This window comes from Psittacula echo (assembly GCF_963264785.1).
Source record: "Psittacula echo genome assembly, chromosome: 2".
In the NCBI taxonomy this organism is placed as follows: Eukaryota; Metazoa; Chordata; class Aves; order Psittaciformes; family Psittacidae; genus Psittacula; species Psittacula echo.
In genome coordinates, this window is record NC_137737.1 from 44,885,229 (window position 1) to 44,911,533 (window position 26,305).

Consider the following 26,305-nt stretch of genomic DNA (forward strand, 5'->3'; position numbering starts at 1 on the left):
TGCTGAAACCCAGACATCCACTGATAACATTATGCTACTGTAGCTAATCTATCCATGATTAGAAATGTATGACTGAAGTGTTCTTAAACTATACAGGACCTGAATTATATACAAGAATTAAAAGGAAAGCCTGTATTTACATCAAGAAACTTCCACTACCACAGCATTATACCAAGAACTCAACACTGTTACAGTCTGTATTTACTTAGGATTTTAGCTTTAAATCAGTGTAACACAAAACTAAGCTCAGGAAACACCCTGAAAAAATGAACATGTTTATTAAATATGACTTCTATTATGCCACAAAACAAATACCCATTGCTGGATATTCTTACAAGTTCAGTGTCTGAAATAGTGTGCTGCTTTATAAAGAAACTAAGAAGTTTCAGAAAGTTTGCTGGGGAATAAAAGGAAGAAAAGAAAAATGGGGGGTAGGAGAAGACAGCAGATATCAAGTGAAGAATTAGATTTGAATAACTAAACCAAACTGTTAGCACAAGTTTAAGACAGTCACTGCATGCAGAAACCCCTTGGAAAAGTGTTATGCAGATCTGAGCAGGTTGCAATACACAAGGTTAAGATGTAACTTCACTGAATTCTTCCATACCAGTTGGTAGGAATTTTCCCTATAAAGTGGAAGAATTTTAAGATTAAATTCCAGATTATCCAGTTTGAGATTAATAGCTTTACTCTCCAAGAAATCCAGTGTATGAACCTATATTACATTTTTCCAATGCTACTGTAAAAACGCGAACTATAAACTTTTTTATTCACTTTTTACATTGAACTTTTCAAAGAAAACCAAAGTGATGTCTTTAATTCGCATTAAAGTGGTCAAACATTTCTCCTGTTTCCCCCCTCCCAAAAGTGCAAAAAACAAGTTGCTGCTTGGTCCACAAACATAATATATCATGTACAGCGAGAGATTTTTCTTCTGATGGAGTACTGCTGACAATCCATCACTTCCAGTTTCTACTCCAAGAAAAATGTCAGCGTCCAAAGATGGAATTCAATTCCAGCAGAATTAACTCTACAATCTGATTCTGGTATACTGTGTGGACTGCTATGTTACCAGTCTCTTTCTCTGGTTTTAATAAGGTTGGACCAAAAACTATTGCTACACTTTGATATGTCATTCGGTTCTTTTCTCCATTTTCTACAACTCTGAAAGAGAAAAAATAGATACATAAAGAGGGATTTATGAGTGTTAGATTAAAAAGATAATAGGAAAAGACACAGTCCTAAGTAAATGAATATTCACAGTATTTAATGAGTAGTCTTGTTATCAGGACCTACAGCTGCTGTGATTTCCTCTATGGAAAAGTTTTATTTTGAAATGCTATTCCTGATCCTCTCACAACCCCTCAAACACAAGGGCTTGGCAGTGAACACTGCAACTATGACATTTTCTCTGAAGTCTGTTTGGGGCTCTGCAAGCTTGTATAAACACAGACTGATATACTGGTTTCATCAAATCAAATACGGGTAAGAAATATACAGTAGAAACAGTCACCTAGTACTTTTAATTGGACTAGTTAGCTTTAAAAGACGCTCCACAATACAAAGCCTTTCCTTCCATCTGCTACTTACCTCTTCAGATGTCTAAAGAGTACCTGCATAGTGTCCTGATTTGGTTTTGGCAACTGTTTGATTAAATCTTTAACAGCATGGACACGCTGCCTTGGTTCTTGTTCTGTAAAAGGATGAGGTGCAGAAACAAAAAATTAGTTTTTTTGTTTAAAACTTCAGCATAAACTTTAACAGACGGAGAATAAAAGCAAACGTTTTGCAGTGCTAATATGAGATAAAATACTGACACCTGCTGGTAGGACCGTGCATTGCTGACAGGCAATTTCAGGGAAACCTGACAGATGTTCACAACCAAAACATTCCTTTCACTGTTGAAAATTATATGTATTTAGCAGAACTTATATAGAAATCAAGCACACACAGGTTTTCCAGACTTACTAATTGCATTGACAAAGTCATTGAAGTGATTGTAAGTGAACAGTGGCTCCGGCAATTCTCTGAAAAACATCTTTAGAGCTCCTGTGATGACATGTATGTCTTCCCATTTACTGTCATTCAAGTCTAACTTCTCATCTGAAAGAGAAAAAACGTATAGTGTTAAGGTTAACAATTTAGCTATAAAAGCATTTTTACAAATAAACTGAAATACTCTTCTGTTCTTACGGCAGTGAAGACTCACAGCTCTGCTGCGGTATAAAAGGGGATAAAAAAGCTCAACCACTGCAGACATAGATGGCCAAACTCTGTCTACTGCACTGCATGCAGCTCCCCTACACGAAGGGCATTTTTCAGAGGGGAATAGGAGCTGCTGAAGCAACACAAAATTTACTGTTAGATCCTGTTAATCAGGAAATGAGAGGTCAGATAAGTAGGTAGGCTACTGTCCTCTTCCTAATTTGCAAGCTGCCTTTTGATTCCCACTGAACACTGAAATACAGCCACATGAAAGTATGGCAGAGGAGCTAAACACCCACACACTAAAAAGGAGTAGCAAACCTTGCTACAAAGCATTAACTCAAAATTTTAATGCTAGTGGATGTTTAGTATGCTTACTGTTTTTCCAGTCACTTAAAAAAAAATTCAAATATTAAGAAGAAGTTCTTCACTGTGAGGGTGGTGAGGCACTGGAACAGGTTGCCCTGAGAAGCTGTGGCTGCCCCATCCCTGGCAGTGTTCAACGTCAGGCTGGACACGGCTTTGAGCAACCTAGACTAGTGGAAGGTGTTCCTGCCCACTGAAGGGGGTTGGAATTAGGTAGTCTTCAACATCCCTTCCAACTCAAACCATTCTGATTAGAGTTCTATTAGCATCTTTCTTTAGAACTGTGTTCTAGAAATGCCTCTATGCTCCACAGAACACTAAAACTCCAGGATGCTAGGTTTTTCAGATTACGTGTATTACACACTAAATTCTGCAATGCTGAAGTAATCCTACTTTAAAGATGACAATCACTTCTCATGAAAGACTGCAGTTACACATTAAGAAAACTTTATCCTGAACTTTCTATGAACTTCAATAATCCAAAAGCATATGCAATTGCAATATAGTTGAAGGAAACTTACCATGATTGACTGCAAATCTTAGCTTCTGTATCACTGCAAGATTGCCACTAACTCGGTATAAGCCATCAACATCTAATCCTAAAACAAAGTGATTAAATCTGTTTTAATACCTTGCACATGCATGAATTCTGGAATCATTATGCTGCTTCTTTATAGGTCTACCCATTAAAATTAAAAGCAACCCATCTTGTAACAAAGAACACTCTGTTCAACGACAAAACAAAAAGGTTAAACTAGCTTTTTTAATGGGGAGGGCAAATCAGAGGAGGTTCAGTTTGCCTGCACAGGTCTGGCAGCATCAAGGTCAAAGTAATTTCTGAAACTTCCTACGCAGCAGAACAGTAGTAATGAGGCAACAGCTCTAAGTTTCCCCAATGAGATTAGGGGTCTCTAAGATGCTCTTCGTGGGTGGGCAGGGAGTATATGGGGCTCCAACATGCAAGAACCAAGTATTTTGTGGATGTTCAATTTTTTAATGTATGGTTAAGAAAAAATCAAGTCATGCAGAGAGAGCATCTCAAAGTTGTCAAGTGACCGGTCTGCACAGAAAAGTAATGATGTGCATGCACACTCATCAATACCCAACAGCCTACAAAATAAAATGGGTACTCCTTTGCCTTTCCAGTATTGCACACTCAACCAGAAAAGAAAACTGTGTCTGTGGTTGCTACTGCAGTTACTCAGAAGTGATTAGGAGGTAAAGAATTTAATTGAGACACCACTTGAATGCAGCATGTGAGTCAGTACCACTGAGAGGGTGAGTGTTGCCAGAATACCTGCAAGTCCCTGTAGCTCCTCAAGGAGTTGTCTGATGCAACACAGCACAGTTACCAGCACCATCTGACATATCCCTTTTCCCCATAATCCACTAGTCATTCCTTTACAGAAAGAACTGATTTGAAGTGTATTGGCAGGAGGAAGAAGAGTTGGAGAAGCAGGGGGGTAAAGCTGTTCATTTCTGTCAGCTTCCCCTCAGGTATTTAAAAAAGGAAAACTTCACCACTATCTTCACTGCAGTCCTGCCTTTAAAATAAAAAAGAAATAAAAAAAGAACAAAGCAAAATAACCCCTTTCTCACAAACTGCAGATCACAAATGGAATAAAGCCTGCTGTTACAAACAAGGGGGTAGTTTGTTGAACTGGGGTATGGCAACAGAAGCAGTTATTTTTCCCTCCCAGGCCGTAAGACAGCAGCATTGAGAAAGAGGACTACTGGCTGCAACAAAATCCTAAATGAAGTTCCCATGGAAGATGCCTTAAAATTCCCATGTAGTATTCCCCTGTAACACTTACCCTGATTCTCAAGACAATGTTTTCAGATTAAAAGACTGGTATATATCTGAATGATGATTATGGAGATTCCATAATCGCCTCTCAGTCATCTTTTCCAAGAGACAGGGCAATGACAACAGCAAGAAAGAAGCAAGAAAACCAGCACAGAGTACAGCCATGTCAGGAGCCATAACCAACATATTTTCAACAAAAATGTGGCGATGTCCCTTGTATCAGACAACCCTGAAAATCACATGTAACTTTCAAACAATTTTCTCAGTTATTAAGTAGGAGTGACTTATTTTCAGTGAAAGCAAACAAAAATTGAGTAAATATGTGGATACTGATAATGTCCAGAATTGCATAAAACTTCAGACAGCAATCGGTGTAACTGGCTGAAGGGCATCAAACCAATAGATTTGTCTTCTTCAGGGCATATACAGAGCAGGAATACACCTTTTTCCTAGAAGTTTGTTTCAAGGAAGTTTTCATATAAACGACTGTTAGTATGCTTAAACCTTTCAAAAATGAATGGTTGCATTCTGACAGTCTCTTTTCATCTGGAAAAACACCTTGATGGGCTGAGCTCTTCTATTACTTCTTGTAATCCCTCTTTCCTTAGATCTTTGCTGCCAGGAGGCTGTCCTGCCTTCTCCTGAGCTTGAAATATACTGAAGAGGATCGATTTCTCCAAAATAAGATTTCCTTCCCTCTCTCCATTTTGGATCAAACAGACCCCCCTCTCTTGAAAACTCATTGCTAACTAGAGATGAAAATTTCAGATTATTTTCCACAAATAAATCTACAGCATTTTAAGGACTGAAATGTTTAAAATTAGATTGTGTGGTGAGCAAGAGAGATTTGGAAACAAAAAACTTCAGCCATACCATGCTCCTCAACATGCTCAATGCACAGCTTCACGAACTTTGGCACCGTGCTGTTTTCTCTTTGACACAAGCTGGTGAGATTGGAACCAAACACTTGATCTGGAACCAAGTAAAGAGACTGATTTACAGTGGAACAGGACTCAAGTGACAGAACTAGTTCAGATTAAAACAAACCTCTACACAGGGCAAAGACTACTGGATACAATTGTCGCAGTATTAGAGTGAAAATAGGAAAGTTTTGAAAAGAGCTCCCAGCAGTTCCCAGCAAGAAAAAGCTCCCAGTACGAAAGAGTGTCAGCAGTTACATAAACATGAGTCTCTGAGTAAGGAACTTCCACTACTGAAATTATTTTAATCCAGCAGAAGACACCTGTAAGAGTCATACAGTCATTACAGTAATAAGTAATATAATGGATTCAAAAGCCTTGTTACACTCCATTCCTGTTCCAAGTTCAAAATATATTTACTGTAACCTTTGTTCAAAATCTGAACAGAGACAATAAACTTTAACCAAAGGGAAAACTGTTGGCATTGTTTGATGGAAAACTCTGTAAAATTTCATCTTTCATTGCACCTGCTCTTTAACCCAGCATTACATATTTACTTCAACACAGTCTTTAACTAATGGAAGTTCTGACATGGATTTGTGTGCTGGGATTTGTGACTGCTACTGCTGAACCCAGGACAATTTGTAAATGACAGACCTCTATATCAAAGAGCTCTGAATGGATGAAAGTATGTCTATGCATAGACAACCTGGCCTCAAGGTTGGAAAGTCAATACAGATATTTATGGACAAAGGCAGCTTTGAGTCTTGTTTGCAAAACTACACAATCCAGTGGGAGTGTTTTCTACCATAAAGTGGAGCAAATATAAAAATCAGCTTGGGCAGAGAACAGATTCTTGCAACATTTCAGTGTATTTCAGTAACATGTCAACTCCTCATGTTCACATTTTGTTATCACCAAAGTCCTTCCGAGACCCATTTCTATGGTTTCCATCAAAGATGACCAAATAATACATGGCCTCCCCTGTTCAGATGCATGAGACTGAAATAGCTCACACTCTTAAAGGGAAGAAAGTTTTTACCTTATTTTAATACGTTAAATAAGGTAGCAGGTAAATAAGTGGCAGTCTTCGCAGTATGTAGTAGATCTTACTCCAGAGCTTATGCAAGATAGAAACTGCTCTTGCATTTGCATCATGCATAGCATCTAGCCCATTTTTCATGTTTAGTAATGTAAGTAGATTCATTAACAACACTTGCATCTGACTACTGCTTTGGGAAACGCAAACAGCACACCAAACCAATTTTACAGTATGAAAACTGGCACATAATGGCATTATTAGCTGTATGCGTACAAGGCTGGTGACCCAAAACACCTCAGTCCTGCTGTTGCTACTCCAGCAGAATCAGTAGCAAAGGACTGAAAAAGCCCACATGGTAGAAAGCAAGGCTAGCAAGCAGCTATAGCAGATAAAGCAAGGCAGATTAGACAGCACAAGAAAATACCAGGTAGTAGCAAATTGATTTGCTACAATTGCTTCCGACTTTAATATAATTTCCACATAAGGAATCATACTTTTATCCCTCATTTTAAAGTAACCTTTGTCATTTTGTTTTTCCACAAAACTTCACCACAGTTACTTCTCTGCTTAGTGCATGCTGTTTCGAGTGGGGCTTTTTTTCATTATTTTTTCTGCTCAGACTGAGTTTGCCAAGTTTTCTGTGTACTAAGCTTGTCCTGTAGCAGCCACAAAAGTACACTGGGCTTTTAAATAAATACTTCCGAATGAATTTTTCATTCATACAGTAAATGTAAAACTGTACAGCACAGATCCAACTTTTAAAATCTACACCATGCTTTTAAATAAAAACAAACTCTTAATTCCTTAATGTCTTTATTTAAAAAATCCAATCATCAGCACGCACGTGTACAAATTAAACTTGGCTTTGTGTTCACTGTTGCTTATGTCAGAAGTTATGTCACTGAGCCATGACATGAATATTAAGCTGTAAAGCAGAGCAAAATGAAGTCTTGAAATAATACTTCCTTATCCAAAACAAAAATTCCATAATTTACAGTTAAATTATATTTGCAGATACACAAATATATCAAATGCCACATGCAACAAGCACACCTGTTAAAGTATGTAGTCAGGCAAAATCACAGTAGGATTTGGTCTGAATATTTGCCTACCCATACACTATTCTGACCCTAGTAGAGCACCATCTACAACTCCTGCCAAAGCATACAAATAAATAAATAAAGCTTTACAATGAGTACCAAGCCAATAATTTACACAAACACATTAACTTAAACCTGTGCAAATACTGTTCTCTCAAAATTTTAACAAGTGTGACAAATGGAAATAAATTTTTTCATAAGTTTGATTCAAGAATATCTTTAAGACTCAATTGTGACACAATTAAAAAAGGTATACATTCAGAAAAGGTTAGGGGAGAAAGATGTTCAAGTTAAGATTCCTTTTGCCCTCATTCTGGTTTGCCTAAACATTTCCTTTCTTATGAGATGGCACATGATTGTCTAGTTCCACTCAGACAAAAACATCCTTGTGAAACAGGTGAGCACATTCAGCTTTGTACCCAAAGGACTGTGCTTTCCCTTGTATGGACACATGATTATCACAATAAAACACCAGTTCCACTATACATCCAAGATTTTTGTTAAACCAGCTATGTACATGTGTTTTACTCTAAAACCATTTCAGCCCCATTCTACACAGACACTCCTAAATCCAGTTTTCCAAATTTTTTCCTTTGTTAAAAAGGTTCATTTACCCTTAATGTAGCCTTTCTCACGGACAGCTTGTAATGTAGGGCGCCGTGTAAGGAACTTCTTAAGCTTCGTTTTCGTCTTTTTCTGATCTGTGGAATCTATATTGCTAGGTGCTTTCACTGCTGAAAAGAGAAACACATTTAGCATGAATATCCAAAGAATCAACACTGCATTTATCTGCCAAGGAGCCAACATTAAAAAATTGAGCTCAAAACTACATAAAAAACCCTATTCAAATTTGCAATACATCCACTTTTTTTCCTTTTGGAACTCCAAGTAAATAGCATCAATTTTTCAAACCACCAAAAGACAACTGTCTCACAAAGAAACTTGCAAACTCAGGTGTTGCCTACGAAACTAAGTAAATGGTAGCTGACATCTGGAATTGATGTGGAATTTTGAAAACACAGCTATGTTTCAAGTCCAGTCCTGCCTTTCCTTAAGTTAGCCATTTTGGAAGAAATAAACACTTTCTTGCAAACTACATATGAGGCCTGGAAGTAAAAGACAGAAAATGGTCAGATCAATTTATTTCTGTGCATAGGAAGAAATTTCTGCAGGTAAGTTAAACTAAGCTCTAAAACTCTGAAGGTGCAACTAAAAATGCTTAGCTTCTCTAAATAAGCCAATATAACATCATTAGCAACTTAGCAACATTGCAGTTCATGTCAATAGTGCAAACATTTACAGACATTGTACCTCAGACAAAACCCAAGTAATCTTTTCACATGTTCCATTTTGAACATGCAAAAGGGCTAAACAATTCTTAATTAAAACCACAGAAGTCAGAAAAACCAAACGTCTAGGTACTTCTGTGCATTTGACAACACCTCAAAAATAATCCCTTTCACCGCTGCCTATTTTCTCCTATTTTTCATACATCATGCAGTAGGAGCTAAAGACGTGTACATTTTTTTCCTTTTTACTTCCTTTTTTTTTTTTTTTTTAATGATTATTAAAACATGGAAGAAAACCTACTAACTGCCATCAGGATCTAGAATAAACTATATAAAATCCTGTCCCAACACTGGAGTAGTTTCATTTCTAGCTGTCCTTCTGAATTCTTCTCTACTGACACATAATACTGAAGATGGAAAAAAATGAAAGTGGGCATTGTTAAAACAACTAATGGAAAATTTTCAACTCACAACGAAGTTTCTTAGAGTCTTTATTCTCTTTCTCTTTGTCTTGTTTTTCCACCCCTGGGGAATCTGGAATCTCATCTTCTAATGCTTCATCAGACTCCACTACCTATTAGATTTCAGGAGATACAGAGTGATCAGTTTCTCGATTCACAAAATAGAGCATTAACAAACATTTCCTGTAGGCAGTTCTAAAATATATTTTTTACCCTATAATGATATTCAGCTGGTTCTTTCCTGAGCTCTAGATGGCTAAAAATATCTTCAGAAATTATACCAATTCTCACTGGCAGAGTAAATAACTTTGACAAACACTCTTTGTTCATAAGACCCAATAAAGTAAGGTTTTCTGGACACTGAACAAAGTACAACCAGCCTTTCAAAATATCACTTAATTACATCAACCAATAAACAACAGAATTTTTTTTTCCTAAATCCAGAGTTTGCTACAGAATCACCTGATCGGTAACAGTCTAAAAAACCCCCACGACATTTCTAGAGCATTTACGCTATTTCTGATCTCTGCAATTCAAATCTTCTTAATAGAAAATAGAATCACCAGCTGGAAAATTTCACCACTGTCAAAACATGCAATGAATTCACTCTGAGAAAATAGATACACTATCTATCACCTGAAATTCTTGCCCTATGTAATTGCTGCCAGCATACCATCATTAAACGCAGTCAAGTGAAAATGTAGATCATATGGTAGTGTGGCGGCAGCTATCAGAGACTGTTAAAACTCCCCACCTGCAGGCTCATACCTGTGCTACATGCATGACTGCAGGCATATCAGAAAATAGGAAAAGAAACTTCTTCTGGTCTCAATGCAACATATTCCCTTCCAAAACTGCGTATTTCTTACTTCACTTCTTCTAAAGAATACTTGACTTTATGCAGTTACAAAAATCTGACTACACAGTGTCTTCTGTTACAAGGAAGACATTTTAAAGATAAGGCAAGGTTGTGTATTCCAGAGCACTGAACAAGCAGAAGCAAGACTTCATCAGCTCATTCTCCATTGCTTTTCAAATGCATTGGATAGACTTTTTACACATCACAGATCAATATATTCAACTGCCCAGTTAACATCCCCCTCTAAGGATCCCTCTGCAGCTGAGACCATTTGGACAGTACTCTCTTAAGAGGCCTTAAAGCTTTTTCAGATTGATAAATTTTAAAACCATTCACTGCTTTTGAAGAAAAATAATCTGGAATCTAGTTTGCATCACAGAACAAGTCTAATCTAGTAACCTGGACCTTCTGTATGCAAAAAAGGAGCAGCCACATCCTTCTGAGATAGCTATTCCCCTTGTACAGCATATTGCCACAAGAGCAGCCTGAAGGAAGAGAGATCAGAATCTAATCTGTACATTCTTTTGAGGAAGATCTCATCACACTACAACTACTGTCTCTGTCCTGGGAAAGAGATTCATAGCCCCTGTTACCATAAAGATACCAAAATTAAAAGCTTGCTTCAGATCTGATGGACTTTCCTACCCAAAGCTTCAGTGCTCCAGCTTATCTGATAACGTACTTCCTTAACATTTTCCTTCTCATCTTGGGTCTCTTGGCTATCAGCTCCCAGCAGCAACACCACTTCCTCCAGAGTGTTGACAAACTCTCCTTACTCCACCATTTACTTTCTCAACCTACCATGTAATGCCTTACTTTCATCTCAACCTTTCTAACTTCGTTTTATTTAAGCAGGGAAGAAGTGGCCTCAGTTGCCTTACACAGCACAGACAGGAGGAGGGTACTGCTGAGTCACTGCCTTGCCTGGTTTTTTAAGGGTCATGACATTTTCAGACCAGGAAAGGGCAGAAGATTGGGAGCCTAAACCATGAGCGCTCAAACAAACCAAAACATTCATATTAGCTGCCTGTGTTTGGGTGGAAAACACCCATATGTGGAAAACACTATCAGAGCCAACAGAAACGAAGGTCACTACATCAAAAGCAACATAAATGCAGCATATAAGCAGTAACCAGGCTTGTGACTATAAAAATTAAGAATACACATGAAGTCAACTTGGTATGAGAGGAATATTTTCTCCAAGATCTCCTCCAACTCCTGAATTCAAAGATGGTAAATCCTGTTTGGCAATATCAAAAGCAAATGCTTGAATGCTTTTCTGTTGATTAAATAGTTGGCATTATACTTCCTGATGAGAAGAGATAATACAGTGTTTTGCCAGGGCTTTTAATTTGCACTTCAGTGCAGCCTTATTAAGTGAACAGCAGTATTAAATGCTGATTAACACATGTCATGAAGCACTCCCTTGGCCATCCTCCCCCCCTTCCTCCCTCTTTATCAGAGATAGAGAGGATCCTCCCTATCTCTTTCAGGTCACTGAGACAGAACAAATATTTGGCCACAGAAGGAAACTCATTTCCAAGCTGGAGGTCAGCCCACATCTCCTGGTTCTTAATCCAGTGCACCATCCTTTTTCCTTTGACATTATTAATTATATTTCACTTGTCACCACCAGAAACAGTCATATCCTCAACCCCCTGCTGCACTCAAGAAAATTAGAAAATTAAGATGTATGCGAAGCACTAGGAGTTGTTACACAATTGTTTTACTAAATAACATTACCCTGAAAATAGAGCCTTCACAAGTCAAACACATACCTGATTGTTGATGGTATAGTTAAGAACTTTATACCATTCATTAATAAAGCTGTCATTATCAGATTGAATTAAGAGCTCAGTTCCTTGGCGGGTTTTCAGCTTTAAAGAAATAAAACCAGGTGATAATCAGAATTGATAAACACACTAGAATTCAAAAGTTAAATTACCTAAATCAAATTAAATTTCTCCCTGGCATAACTTTTAGGTAATATATAGCCACTCAAGAACACTTCCCAGTGAAAACAGTAAATAACAGTCTGCTTAAAATTTAAAAACATATCCAATGCAGACATAATAAAAATGGACATTTCTTGCAGGTACTAAGATACATCTACATTTCAGCAGGAAGAAATGTAGACAACTTGAAAGTTTTTAGACAGATTATAAATAGAGAGAGGGACAGAGAGGGACAGAGGTAATTCTGCATGTAAATAACATAATTCACCTCAATAACATTCTTTTTGCTGGATTTGTCCTTTGAGGCCCAGTCAATCAATGCTCCTTTGAGATCCACTGTAAATTCTGGCTTAGACTGATTGACACCAAACTTCTGGAAAAAAAGGAACAATGATGACAAACTTAAAACAAGCAAAGAAACTCCTAACAGGTACACAAGTCTTGCAGCCCTCTAGTTATAATATACATTATTTACAGTCCATACAACTTAACCCATATACAATACTTCGCCACAAATCAACAGGCATGATACCAGGAAAACAAAATCCAAACAGAAACCCCAAAAAACACCCTTTAAGCATGCCTATTAAAACCTGCGCAGCTTAAAGGCCTTAAAAATCCGTAACGTTACATGCCAAGTTCCAGCAAAGCTTTTTTTCTATCATGAATGGTAGAAGTCCATACAGCATTTGACTGTAGCTTGACTTTAGTCAAGATAGTCCCAAGCTTTAAACAAAACTGGCTAATAAGTAACTGTACAAAACAACCCCATTAACCCAGTTAATCAATGGTTCTATATGGAACAAAAAACCCCAAAAAAACCCCAAAAAACCCAAACAAACAAAAAAAAAACCCCAAACACCAGAAATAGTATCTATACTAGAGACAAATCACATCCCTCCTGCACTGGAAGAGCACTTCCTGGTTTTTCATTTTTGTAATATCTATGTAATTTGTGCATGTGTATGTATTTCCAATGTGAAGGAAGACACCTGGGAGCTATTACTATCTATTACTTTTACATTTACACTAGGTATCACAAAGTACTTGTATTAGGGTTTCTATCTACACCACAGAGCTCTGAAATCATTCCTCAAGGAAACCAGTTCAGTGACCCATACAAACAAAAAGCTGTAATTGTGAGTAAAATGACTAAAACACAAAATGGGGAAAGCTGTAAGTCATTGGGATGTAGGCACAGAAATTTAATGCTGTGGTTCTAGGGGAAGCTTGTAGCATCAGATCCACCAGAAAGGTTCTTTTCTATTTCTTTAAAGTGTCTTTGATGTGCAAATGCTGTTCATGCGACAGCTCTGGGGAACCTGAGCCCCAGGACAAGCTCCTTGCTGCAAACACAAGTTTCCAGCCTGTACAAGAACATCCATATCCAAGGGGAGAAAAAACAGTTCAGAAAACAGAACTAATCTGCTGCTTCTGATTAAATTCCCAGCATGTATGTTAATTAATGCTAATTGTGTTTTAGAAAGGCTGTTTACCACTGGAAAATCTTCCTGCCTTGAGTCTAAGGGCAATTAAATGCAGAATGGAAAGTAGTATCTGAAGTTCTTTATTTTGCCCATGAAATACCAGAATTGGGGAATATTTCTAATTTACCTAATGCCAACTAGCACTTGGGGGTCAGGGGAGGGGGAAGAGATGAAAAAAAAAACCAAATCCCACAAAACCAAAAACCAAACAACCACCGCCAAAACCAAAGCCCCATAACCTTCTGGCTTTCCAACTTAATGCTCAGATATCTCATCCAAGAACATTTCCTGTTAGTTAGAGCTTTTGAGAGGCCCAGCTCAGCAGTGGAGACCACAGGAACAATCTCTGGGCCACTATGGCTCTTACAGTTGTAGGTGGCTATGCCTATATAAGAGAGATTCACATAACTACTTCACATAGAGCCAAAGCACCCCAGCCACACACTTCCTGACAGCCTGGGTCAATCTTGCTGCATGTTGGGAAGAGGAAAAAAGATGAAAAATAAATTAAAAACAAAAAAACAAAACCCCCAAAAACCCCACGTTTCTAGAGTTTGGCACTGGAGCGAGTTGTGAGACTAGTGCCAAAATCAAGTCCTTTAAGTCCTCTGCAGGATCCAGGCGCATTCATTAAAAACGCCACTCAGATGACACTGAGAAGCACAGAAGACCTGCTACAGGTGAAATCAGCTAACAATTACCAAAAAAACCCCCATTAAATCTAACAGTCACTGCAAAGGAAAGCCCTCCAACACATTAGCTTGCTGAACTCTCCACCTTACAGATCACAGAACTACCCCGAGCACCTCTGCGCTCTACCCGTCTTTTTGGCCTGACTCCCTTCAGCATTTCAGAGAAGCACAGAACAAACAAGAAACTAGAAGCTAAATTCTTCAGAAGGGAAAACATCTTCCTTAGCTCCTTCACACAAATAGAGCGCATGTTTCTGTGCCAGATCCAAGGATGGGGAAACTCTCACTAATAATTCAGACTCTCTGTAAAGCTGCTCTGATATACCAATATGATCATCACAAACTTAACTTCTTTATTCAAGGAAAATCTAAGTTTAGCATGCTGGCTGCCCTATAAGCTTTCCTGTCAAGGTTTTATTCTGCTCCTGAAAGAAAGATGTATGAAACAAGATGCCAGCAGCCAGGAGCAGGTCCTGTACAATGCTGCTGAGACACTGCATACAAAGTTTAGCTAAAGGCAATCAAACCCTCCTGAAGTAAGCAGATTCTGTTGAGAGCCACAAAAGGAAAACCTTTCGCTTTGGCAGTGTCTGCTTTCTTCAAAGAAGAGTGAGCTATCAAGTCAGCACTAGTCAGGTTAAATTTAGGTCTGAGTAGACACCTTATTCTTACTGGATTTCTCTTTTGAGCTGCCTGGAAAGTTCGGAAAGGGCAGTAGTGTGAGATGGAAAGAAGGAAAGGCCTATACATGGTGCTGCCAGCTGCCCTAGATTTGAAGCTGCCCTAGATACGAAGCTGTCATATCACCATTTGCTGTATTTTACGAAGCCCTGCAGCTTAAATTTGGCAATTGCTATTGCAACTCATTCATATCAAAATGAGAAACCTTCTTTCAACAGCCAAAAAAGCAAATTTTTGTGAAAAGGGATATTAAAAAAAGATCTATATTTCCTTACAGAAAGTAGCCCTGTAAAGGCGACCAAACTGTGTATAAATTGCCTGGTTTAGGCTTCCACATACACAGCAGTGAATTTGACAAAGAAAAGGCAGTTGTATCATTTTTAGCACAAGGTTAATTGAATAAGCCTACAATTACTTCCTTTACAAGAAAAAAGAGAAAATTAAGGTACTGGTCATCAAAATGGTCATTCTAGAAGTCTTAGGAACCATAACTAAACTCAAAACATACAGCTCTCCCACCACTCTTCAGGAAATACAAGCCAAGACACCAACACAGTTTTAAACATCACCAATGCACTAAAATCCTCAAAAAGTCAAATTATTGAAACATTGCTTTTAATATTTTCAGCATATGATTTTTTTCCATGAAATCTTCAGTTTGATTCTGACAAGAGTGCTGAAAAAGCAGTATTAAAAACCAGTTAGACAACCAGTTATGCCTGTTTGTTTCTTCTAACACTAGTATCATGATCTGAATTCCACCTCATCCACCTTGAGCAACAAGCTACCATATTAGCTACTAACATTTTTATCAGTTTCTGATAAGCAGCACTTCCATGCTTGGTATCTATACACTTCAAAACATGACTAACAACAGACACTTAAATTACTTACAAAGAGTCCTACAAAGTTACATCAGCTTTCTGTTTATGGCATATGGCCAGAACATCCTGAAGCTCTTTTCCTTTCAGCTTTTTATGCATAACATTTACATTTTTAGATATTCAAATTATAGCTAGAATTAACAACATGTACATCACTGTATCAAAAGTATCATGTGCACCTTATAAACATTCCAAATTAGTTGTATTAGAAAGAATTAGACATAAATATCTGTTAAAAACCCGATCATATCATGCTGTTCATTAGTCAAGTCACTAGTGGCTCAAATAGTAGGCAAATTCGGGATTATAAATCTGGCACTGATGAACCCGATACTCTTTCTGCTTTGTTCCATTAGAACAATTACACGATTATTCCACTACACCTATGTTAATCTGCATCTTGGATGACTTCAAACAGTAAACAGGATACGCAAGTTGTTATAGAAAATGACAAAACATGAACCTTGGAAAAATTCAAATTGACTTTCAAGATTAGTGGCAAATAGCCTTACAGTGACAAGAGGCATGCAACAAGAACACATACAGTGATAGCTGAAACTTGGTCAGAGTTTACATAGGTGACAGCAGGTCGACGACTGAGAGCATTTTTCCAAGAAGAAAGCAGCGAGAGCAAAAGCTCAGGAATTGAGCTCCCTTGGCAAAATGACTTGATGAGAAAAAGGAAAAGAAGTGATGAAGTCACAGAACAATGCACAAAAATAAAGAAGATATGGTTATATCAATCACTAGACGAACGCTAAACACATTCTTCTCTTAAGATGAAGAAATGTGATGCTTACCACATGTCAAGCAGTTAGACTTGACATCACCTTACCAGAATACTGACACAGATCAATGTTTGAGGTGAGGTGGAATTTTTGAGACCTATCCCCAACAAAAAAACCAAAAAGAAAAATCCTACACAGACAGCAAGAAGAGTGGGTGCCAGATATTAAATTATATATTTCCAAAGCCAACTGCAAGTATGCAGGTATACAACACAAAGTCCTTGGAAAAGATTCTCCCTTAGTATATCCAGCTTCACTTTATTCTGTCCATATTGTTGACATTTTTCTCACCCTACTCCAATACTCCACAGTACTTGTGTCCATAAAACTAAAGTATGTTTTGGATCCACAGCAATGAAAGCAAATAGGAGAAGTCACCAAGTCTGTTTCCTACCAGACAGCTTAGTTTACCTTATCTCATGCCTTTGATCTCTATTCTTTTTCCTTCCCTTCTCTTTTCCTTCTGCTTGACCACCTTGCCCAACTTCACTCTTTCATTCTCTTCTACCCGAAATGTTACTCATTCTCATCCACTTTTTTCCCAACCACCCCTTTTACAGCAACAGTAAGGCAAAAAATTTTGTTTACTGCTCTGAAACAGACTCAATACTTTATTGTCAATACCAATTCACTACCCAAAAAGAAGCACAGCAGGAAGAAGTGAGCCAAGTAGAAAGACCAGCAAAGCACAGCAAGATAGCATATATCTGTAAGATGCAATTTTGCTGGAATTCACATGATAATGCACTGGAATAATGAATACTGATTTTGACCTCTCCAATTATTACAGGAGATCCACACAGTTTATGTCAGACCTCCAAAATTAAGTAAGCAGTAGATAAAGAACCATTTCTATACCTATTACTGTATAAATAGCTGGATAAATATAGCACATTTATAGTGCTATTAAACTAGAGGTGATATAAAAATTGAACAATCATTATCTTCAGTGTGATGCTTCCCTTGAGAGTTTCATTAGACACCAAAACAGATACAAAATACTTTTCAAGCACTGCGCAGACGTAGAATCCAGCAAGGCAAAGACTAAGACAATACTACTACATTATTCAAATAGTCTAATGCAACTAGGCAAGTGTCAGGCTGTTTTCTTCATTATATGTATTACATTCAAAATTACCTGGAGTGTATGAAAAAAAATTAAAAAATAAAAAAATGCAAGAACAGTGAAACAAATGTTTTAGACAAACATATTAGTAAGGAACATAAATATTCAGCTTGGAGCAAAACCTTAAAACTTACAGGGCTTCTTCTCGCTGTATATCATAACTGTTACATTAAACTCTTTCCTTGATAACTTACACTTATTTCTTTCTAAATTATGCATGCATATCAATATTTATGCCCTATAAATAAAAGGGCTTCATTTTATTGTATTTTATGTGATTAACACTTAAATGAGGATGAGGAGTTGTTCCTTCGCTTACCCAGCCAGTTCCACTTCCTTGGGTTTTAGTGAACAGCAGTGATGAACCTTGTAACACTGCCCATGATGACATCCAATTCTTTCTGTTAATATTGGTAAATAAAAATAAGATAAATTGATTTTGAAAGTACATATTTAAACTGTCAATCACTGTTCCCCAGCTGACCTGCATGTTAATATACTTAACCATATATACAGTCATTTGTGTCATCAGTAAGTCTTAATTGCTATTATATTTGTAGAAGAGACACATGTTACCAGTCCCAGCCTGGCCATCAAAGTCTAAATCAAACAAAGCTAATTAGTAGTGGAAGCAGTTCACAAGGAGAAACACCATACAATTACAATTTCAAAGGAGCTAATCTGGAATGCTCAGCCTACTGTGTACTGGGATGCAAGTGTCCCACATCTACGGAATAAGCTTATAAGTGGCAATAAAATATTTGCTATACATCAAAAATTTGCAGAAAGAACAAATAAGTTGTTCCAGCTGTCTGAGTATTTGATTTTATGCCTGAGTACCTGTACTCCTGAGGTTAAAAACATAAGTCTTGACAAACTCTGACAATTTCCATTGCCCAAACATGAACTATTTATTCAACAGCTCTAAAAGTGACAGGATGGCCATGTTGCATCTTTCTGTACAGCAGCGCAGTAATCCAGATCAATGATTCCAACAGATGCAACATAAATGGTGAGAGCATACTGTACCAGTAGCAGCTTACAGGAACCACTGTCTATGCTTTTCTACCAAGCTCTTAGAAGCAGCAATGAGAAACCAAGCTGGTGGTTAGATGTACTGCCCAGCTGCACTGGCCTAGGTCAAGGGGGTCTGGAGTATCAGCTAGGTGCCGACTATTAAAGCCTCAGGGAAAGTGCTTCATATATGGGGAACACTGAACTAGATAAATATAACACAGTATTAGACCCAAAATATTAAATCTTTAAAAAGTAAAAAAACCTAAATAAATCTGAGGATATGCCACTCTTGCACAGTATTTAACACTGACTCTTTACAAAATACCAGAAATCTAATTAAGACAGCATTCCTTCATTATACGTTACAATACATAATGTAAATGCCTGCCTGTGAAGCAGAGAAAGGAAAGGTTAGAAATAAGGTCACCCATCACCTATAGGGAGACGCAGAATGGTCAATACATTCTGCTTTAAACCTTTCACAAGCAGAGTGAAGGAAGAACTAGAGTACATGACACGTACACTCTTTGGAAATCAAAGTAGACCAAATGAAAGCCCCTCCTACACTGATTCAATCCAAGGAACAAGACAGACCATCACCTATACAGATCTTCTCTTCAATAAATCAATCAATTCCATTTTAAAAAGCTGCCTTTCACCAGTACACCTTCATGAAATCACTACCCTGTGTTGAACCCTGGCATACATGAGCCTCTGGCTCACTGAAGTTCATTATCTTTTGCTCACCGGGAGAGACACATACTTTGGGATAAGGAAATATTATGCCCTACAGGAAAACCTTTAAGGCAAATTAAGACAAAAAGTAAGAAACTGCTAACCTAATACAGAAGTCAGATACCTTACACAAACCCTTATGCACATGTATTTCTGGAAGCCCAGACTTACCGAACTTTCTTCCCGTTTTCTGTAATTTTTGTCACATTCAACAGCCCATATTTCTCTTGGCCCTGTAAGGTAAGAGTAAGACATAACAAATATAAACCAAAATCTGCTTCTATTGCCATCATGGCACTGAAGCAATCCCCCAAATAATCAGTTTCTGGCAATGAGCTGTCTTTGTTATAACTTCAAGAAATTGTCTTACGAATATTTAAATATGCGGACATCAGCAAAATCAAAATTCCTCTGGGGAAGCACTCATTACCATTCAGAGGGTAAAAAGCTTTCCTTCAAGGCCTAGGTTATTTGGACAAGCCTAACTAAATCATCTGTGGTACTAGACAGTGGAAATTTCACAACATAAATGATACTGATTAGTGTAATAGCACGTTTATGTTTGTGTCTTTTACTGAAAAAGGAGATGGCTGACAAACAAACAGCCTAAATTCTCTGACAAAATTCTTCCAAGTTATTTTAACGTAACTGCATACTTTAAATAAAACATGGTTGAAATGCATAAAAATACTAACATACTCATTTTAAAAACAGATGAGTGAAACGTTTCTTTGACGTCCTATGTTTTTCTATCCCCAAGTAAAATACTACAATTTTAAACTACTTCATTATGTCTTGTTGATGAAAATCATTTATATTGGTGTGCCTCTGTACAAATTTGGTGATCAGTCAGTGAACAGTGGTAAAAGACAACTGACGAACAAGAAGGTTATTTGCAAGTTTCAAATCTTGAAAAACCATCCATTTACACATTTGTGACTCTCAAGATGAGGTAACGAATTCTATCATTTGCTCCTGTCACCTCAGCCTTGTCATACCAACAAATAGTGTTGAAAGAATATTAAGTTATTTTTCCTATCAATTCCTTTTCAGTAACAGCTTGTAACAGAGCTCCTAATTTAAGAACTAAGCCATTACTTGAAACAATCAACTAGGGAAAGGAACCAAATTAGTTTTATCATAACAAAATGTCCTCAATTCTAGATCCAATGAAAATAGAAGATGTATTCTCTTCAGCATTCTCCTCAATCTCAAATTTAACTGGACCACAACTGCAGAATACAATATCAAAGAGAATTTTTCTGGAATACTGTGACAACATTCTTACCAAAGACATAGATCTGGTTTTCATGAACCTTAAGAATTTTGCCTACACGTTTCAAGCACAACACAAAATACAAAAAAGACAAATATGTTTCAAGGATAACAGTGTTTAGCTGGTGATTCAGATGTTATTTCACTCCATTGGTAACTGCTGCTCTTAATCTAGTATCTCCATTGGGCTGTCATACTTTCCCAATGCCAGCAATATATATATATATATACACATACATATTATTTTCCCAAAATGATGCCCTTAATAGAAGAAATTAGTCACTTTCTTCCCCCACACCCCCAAAACCCCTAACCTATTCTTTATATTACTTTATTTGTGATCCATGCAGACCACCACTAACAATCCTATGCACTGCACCCTTCCAACAACCTTTGGCTTTAGTAAGTGGAACAGCCTGTCACTATCTTTTACAGTGACTGAGCAACCCGTGCCCACTTTCTCAAATAAATTATGGTTTTAATAAATTACTCATAGTGAAAACTGCGAATGATCCAATAAAGAATTATTCAGAAAAAGTATCATAATGCCCTACTTCGTAGTGACACTAGGGGGTACTAATGGAAAAATTACTGTAATCAGGGAAATGGAAGTAGAAAGTAAGTTAAGGATCAAAAAGACACAATTCACCAGCTTGCTTTGTAGTATTTAAATCCCAGGGGACAGCTAAAGAAAACACAGATTATTTTTTTCTCTTATCAAAAGCAACAGTGATTTCTTCTGAAAAATACCATTTTAATAATTCAAGGTCTGAACCATATTTAAAGAAATTAGAATATATGCAGCAATAACTGCTCGTGTATAAGGCTACCAACTATGCTCGCTTAATAAAAAATGTTTGTTTTATTGTGGAAAACTGTTTGAAGTGCTGTAAGGATGGATTAGCATGAATAAGCCAGAAAAAGATTTATCTGTGTGCAGAGTGAGCATGAAACGGAAGTCGTGCCTTTAATGCCCTGAGCTACCTACTAAAGGGTTGCTAAAACTGATCAAGGCACATATCTCAATGCTACTGTAGCATTGTACACTTCCAAATTTTCTTTTTAAATATAAAAGCTTTTTAACTATTTCCCACTGTTTAAAAAGCAATAATCACATTTAAAATATAAACTGAAGCAAGAAAGTCAATGAAAAGTTCACAGCAGCTTTACCAAGCTTAAGTTTTTCTCCCAATAGTTATTCTACTAAATAAAAAAAAAAGACATAGTTTATTTATGCCAGGTTCTCTATGTCTCTTTACGGAGACTGAAACACAAGAGAAAAATAGAGATATCAAGTCCTGGAAACTATTACTGATTACTGACTGTGAGAGATTCTATAGAAATGGGGAGTTTATTTCTGCATTGACCTTCCAAGTTGCTAGATGAGAAGACATGGCTGTTGGAAGAAGTAAACTGAGTTCTAAATAATCTGACATAACTTTATTCTACAATGAATTTTTACTTAATTTCCTATCACTAAGCTGTATCTAAACCAAAGACACATAACTTTTTTCTGAAAGCACAGTTGGATTCAATGCATTCCTCTTAAAATGTAAAGCCTTCAAATAGCTTTATCCCATTATTTTTCTCAATACCAAGCAGGCTTACCCTCAATTCTCTGATCATGAATAGCCTAGTTTCTACAATAGCTACTTATCTATTTAAACACTTTGCATACCGACCGTGGCTTGATGCTTTGGTGAAGAAGGAGAGGTCTCATTTTCAGGAAAACTGGCCTTAGAAGCAGTTGATGATTCCTGTAACATTCAAATAGGCAACATAAGTTATTGTCTTTCTTACAATTCTTTTATTTTTTTTAACCCTAAAGATATTTCTCTTTATACACACTCACACATTACAAAAATAACATACTACTTTATCATACTACTTTTATCAAGCATTTGTTATATTCTTAGATAGCTATATTATAAACCTGCTTATTAAATAGTGGTTTTATGCATTAATGTAAGATGATTACCTTTATTAAGGGGCAGATTTTTTTATGCCATTGCTAGCAAATTATGAAACACACACCTAATACTAACTTAATACAGGGCACCATACAAGAAATACTAAAAATAAACAAGAAATTTTAAAAATAGATTACGTGTCTGTGTGGGTAGTAAATGAGATTAGTATGACAAATTGGTTTATATGTAGAAAAGCATATACCAGCTCTATCAATTTTTGTGAGTCACGATCATTAGTTTCCTTATATTAAGCACTGAACATTTCTAGAGATTCAGGTATTTCTTTTAAACTAGACTAACTACAGACCAAAAAAAAAGCACTAAATCTCTGAAAACTAGGAAAAATTGCCCATCTGGAACAAAAAAAGGTGCGTGCATTTTCACTCAAGTAATGATTGCATTGCACAAATACACCGCTTGAAAATCTGGTAAAGAATTTAAAGCAGAATAAAAACATCACTTGTTCTCTGTTACTGTTAAAGCATTTCTCTTCCTCTTTCTTCTTAATTCCCTTTGTAGCTCTTCCAAATTCAGTTTTCTTTTCCAGCATTACATGACACCCTGTACATCCATGCTTTAACATACACTTGTAAATCTCCCTACAGAAGTGGCCCAATAGCTCCTTTTAGTAGCATAATAACAGAGAACATTAGCAGTCCTAAGAACAGCCTAAATGCTTCATATGTCTGTACTAATTTAAAAAGTTTAAATTAAGGAAATCAGCATTGTCCTCCCAGGAAGGTATTTTTTTCCAAATTTTTAGCTGACTGCTACATACAGCCACAGCCAATAAGCAGTTAACAAGTACACTTAATATCATCAAATTCTGATCAGCCATGAAAGCTCATACTTTTACCCTGACACATTTCAAGTACTCTTTTGACTGGCCTGTTTTCATAGAACAGTGCTGATTTTCCAGGAAAAACAAATAAGTAAATATAAACAAAATAGCTTTCCTAGGAGCCAGCTAAAAAACTAACTTGGGGCTGATGTACCTATCCTGACAATCCCGCTTGTTTTTCTTTCTGTCTTATTCTCAATTTGAGATAGCTTTCATACACTGAGCAACTCTGGAACAAGAAGTCCAGTATTTCTGGTCATGAATTCTTCCCTCTCCACATACTAGATTAAAGGAGGATGTATAACAGTGTGCCTGCCAGTGGTAATAAAACAGGTGCATCAATGCACTAAACAAATCCTATCTTCCCACAGAACACTAGTTTATTGTTCTACTACACATTTTTAGTATTTTTTCAAAGCATTAACATTGTGCTGTTATATGAACTATATACAGTCTTTACCATTCAAAAAAATGCACATCTTGAAGCTGTTAAAAGTAACTTTAAGCTGCTGACTTAGAATTAACAAATGTGGCTCATATATACAGTTTGCTTTGGTTATAACACTAGGCATTTGCAAACTTTCATGTTTCCTTCCCTAGGTTTAAGGTGTCAGTGTCTGAATATTGAGTCTTGGAGAAAAGTAAACCAACATATTCAGTGTTTTAAAAGAGTTTCTTCATTCACTGCAGCACTACATAAAGGTCGTTCCAAAACAGAAGTAAACTTTATGCCAAAAAATAAAAAGGTAAGTCTTTAGAAGTGAAGCCAAAACTCTAAGCCATCTCTAAAATAGAATTGTTCATTCTCTTTCTTACTTACTCCTCATACCTATGAAGAGTAAGCTGCACCGGGCTGGAAGTGTTTACCCAGCTTTGATTTATCAGGACTCCTCCATCTAGACTGCCTCTCACGCAACATCACAACACACTTGATACAGGATACATAAGGAGTAGGGAGGGGAAAGGAGCCATATAGGGATCTCAGAATCACTCAAGTTAAACTAATTTGTACAGGTGCAAAGCCCAAGACAAGCATGGTCCACTGCTCCTCAACATCACATATGATATCTTCCAAACAGACAGCTCAAAAGCTTAAGATCAAATCCAATAAATAATATTCAAGGAATTAAGTCAGCTCATGGCAACCCACTCTCCTATACTCTATTTCAGCAAGGAAAGCCACTAAAACAGACCAGAAGCAACAGGTCAAGCAAGTCATATTCTGGGCAGCAGATCCATTTTCATTACAAGTACTGTGTTTTGCCCATTTAAGTTTTCTTTGACATCTGCGATTATACTGTCCCATTCTAGGCTTTTCTTCATATTCCCAAATCTACATTCATCCCATTTTCCCCTGTATCTTTAGAAAACGGGAGGTACAATTCTGTTTCCTAGTATCTCATTCTGAGCAGTCTGTGATATGATTTCAGCATTACAAAGTATTTGTTTCCAAGAAACTTGGGATGAATTGCTGAGAAGTTACAGAAGCCAGCAAGTTACCACCCTACAACCACCCATCTCAGTTCCTCCCCACTCAGCTCACATTGACTCTCCCCACCCCCAGGCTGAATGTCTCAGCAGAAGCAGAAACAGCTGGGACAAAAATTAAACTGGAGAGAAACAGGCAGAGAGAAAGCAAGGGAGAGGCTCTGTCTTCTTGTTGGCCTAAACAGTATCTATTACTGTACAGACTATCAAGAACATGCCCTAAGAATGAGCAGAAAACAGCTTTTGTTGTTACTGACCAACAGCTCTTTTCAGACTAAACTCCCAGCTCAGCTCTGGACAGGACGAAAGCCAAGTGTTTCAGCACTCTCAGTACTCTTGTCTGTCCTTCAAAAACAATATTACAACTCTGCTGTAACCACACAGAGCTTTTCTTCTTTCCTCAAGATATTACAGTGGAGGTCAACGGAACAGTCATTAATGGGATAAATCCAGTATATAATACTAAGACTTACATCTTTTAGGTATAGTTTTTAGTTTAGCAAGTGCAACTTTTATTTCAATTCTATGAATATTTCAGTTATTCATCTGCAATCTTTCAAGTGTATTCCTACTTTGTGTTTCCTATAATTGAAACATTGAAGCATGACATTTCAGCATACTTTACATGAGCACCTTGCCCACATCCATAATTCTTGAATTCAAATACTAACTACACTCCATAGCCTAAACTGAATTAGGAAATTCCAAATTGTAAGTAAAACAGCTGTACGCACCAAACCCTGAACTAACACCACTTAACGTACTTGAAGAATAACAAGAAAAGAGCTACTACTCACAAATAGTAGTAAAGTTGTTGAACAGCACTTGGTTGCAGTGAATATTATACATAATGATACAACAGAAAATGTTATTTCAGAAATTCATGTATACTTACTTCTATTACATTAAATATTTCACACTATAAAAGCAGTTAGTATTCCAGGATGCTGTTTAACTTGCTCCTACCTTATCGTTGGTATCCAACACAATTGTGCTGTGCCTCCATTTTGTTAAAACTATTGGTTCTTGTAGCCTCCTGTCCAGACTCCTACTCTTTATTATATCTCTCTGCTGCTGTGGTGAAGCATTATACTAAATAACAGAAAAAAGAAAAATCAAACTATAAGTAGAATCTAATTCATGTAAACAAGACTTGAACATACCACTTATACATCTTAACACTGCAAACTTTCAGATTCCTGATGTCACTTAAGGCTGTGAAAATGGCCTTGGTTTGAAGGCCACTGAATTTTGCATGTAGTCTTCAAGAACTGTTCTTTCTGCTGTAGTCCTCTCCAATGCAGTAACCAAGACTGG

At 37.0% G+C, this 26,305-nt stretch overlaps 1 protein-coding gene across 8 annotated transcripts in view; it reads right to left on the bottom strand.

The window, feature by feature from the left end:
• Nucleotides 1-259: 259 nt before the first annotated feature.
• ARHGAP12 (Rho GTPase activating protein 12) overlaps nt 260-26,305 on the bottom strand; it is a 73,043-nt gene continuing 46,997 nt past the window's right edge. For 2 of the 8 annotated variants that reach the window (XM_080611592.1, XM_080611589.1), the window contains 13 exons: nt 25,955-26,080; nt 22,372-22,446; nt 19,586-19,647; nt 17,982-18,063; nt 12,273-12,374; nt 11,828-11,926; nt 9,201-9,303; nt 8,055-8,171; nt 5,252-5,350; nt 3,093-3,170; nt 1,969-2,103; nt 1,591-1,693; nt 260-1,164 (listed from right to left, as the gene is read on the bottom strand). In XM_080611592.1, the coding sequence (XP_080467718.1) occupies nt 990-1,164; nt 1,591-1,693; nt 1,969-2,103; nt 3,093-3,170; nt 5,252-5,350; nt 8,055-8,171; nt 9,201-9,303; nt 11,828-11,926; nt 12,273-12,374; nt 17,982-18,063; nt 19,586-19,647; nt 22,372-22,446; nt 25,955-26,080 (1,356 nt within the window). In that variant the 3' untranslated portion in view covers nt 260-989. Of the gene's footprint in view, nt 1,165-1,590; nt 1,694-1,968; nt 2,104-3,092; nt 3,171-3,868; nt 5,351-8,054; nt 8,175-9,200; nt 9,304-11,827; nt 11,927-12,272; nt 12,378-17,981; nt 18,064-19,585; nt 19,648-22,371; nt 22,447-25,954; nt 26,081-26,305 lie in introns of those variants that run through there. The other 6 variants (XM_080611591.1, XM_080611586.1, XM_080611587.1 and 3 more) reach the window with 5 other exon arrangements.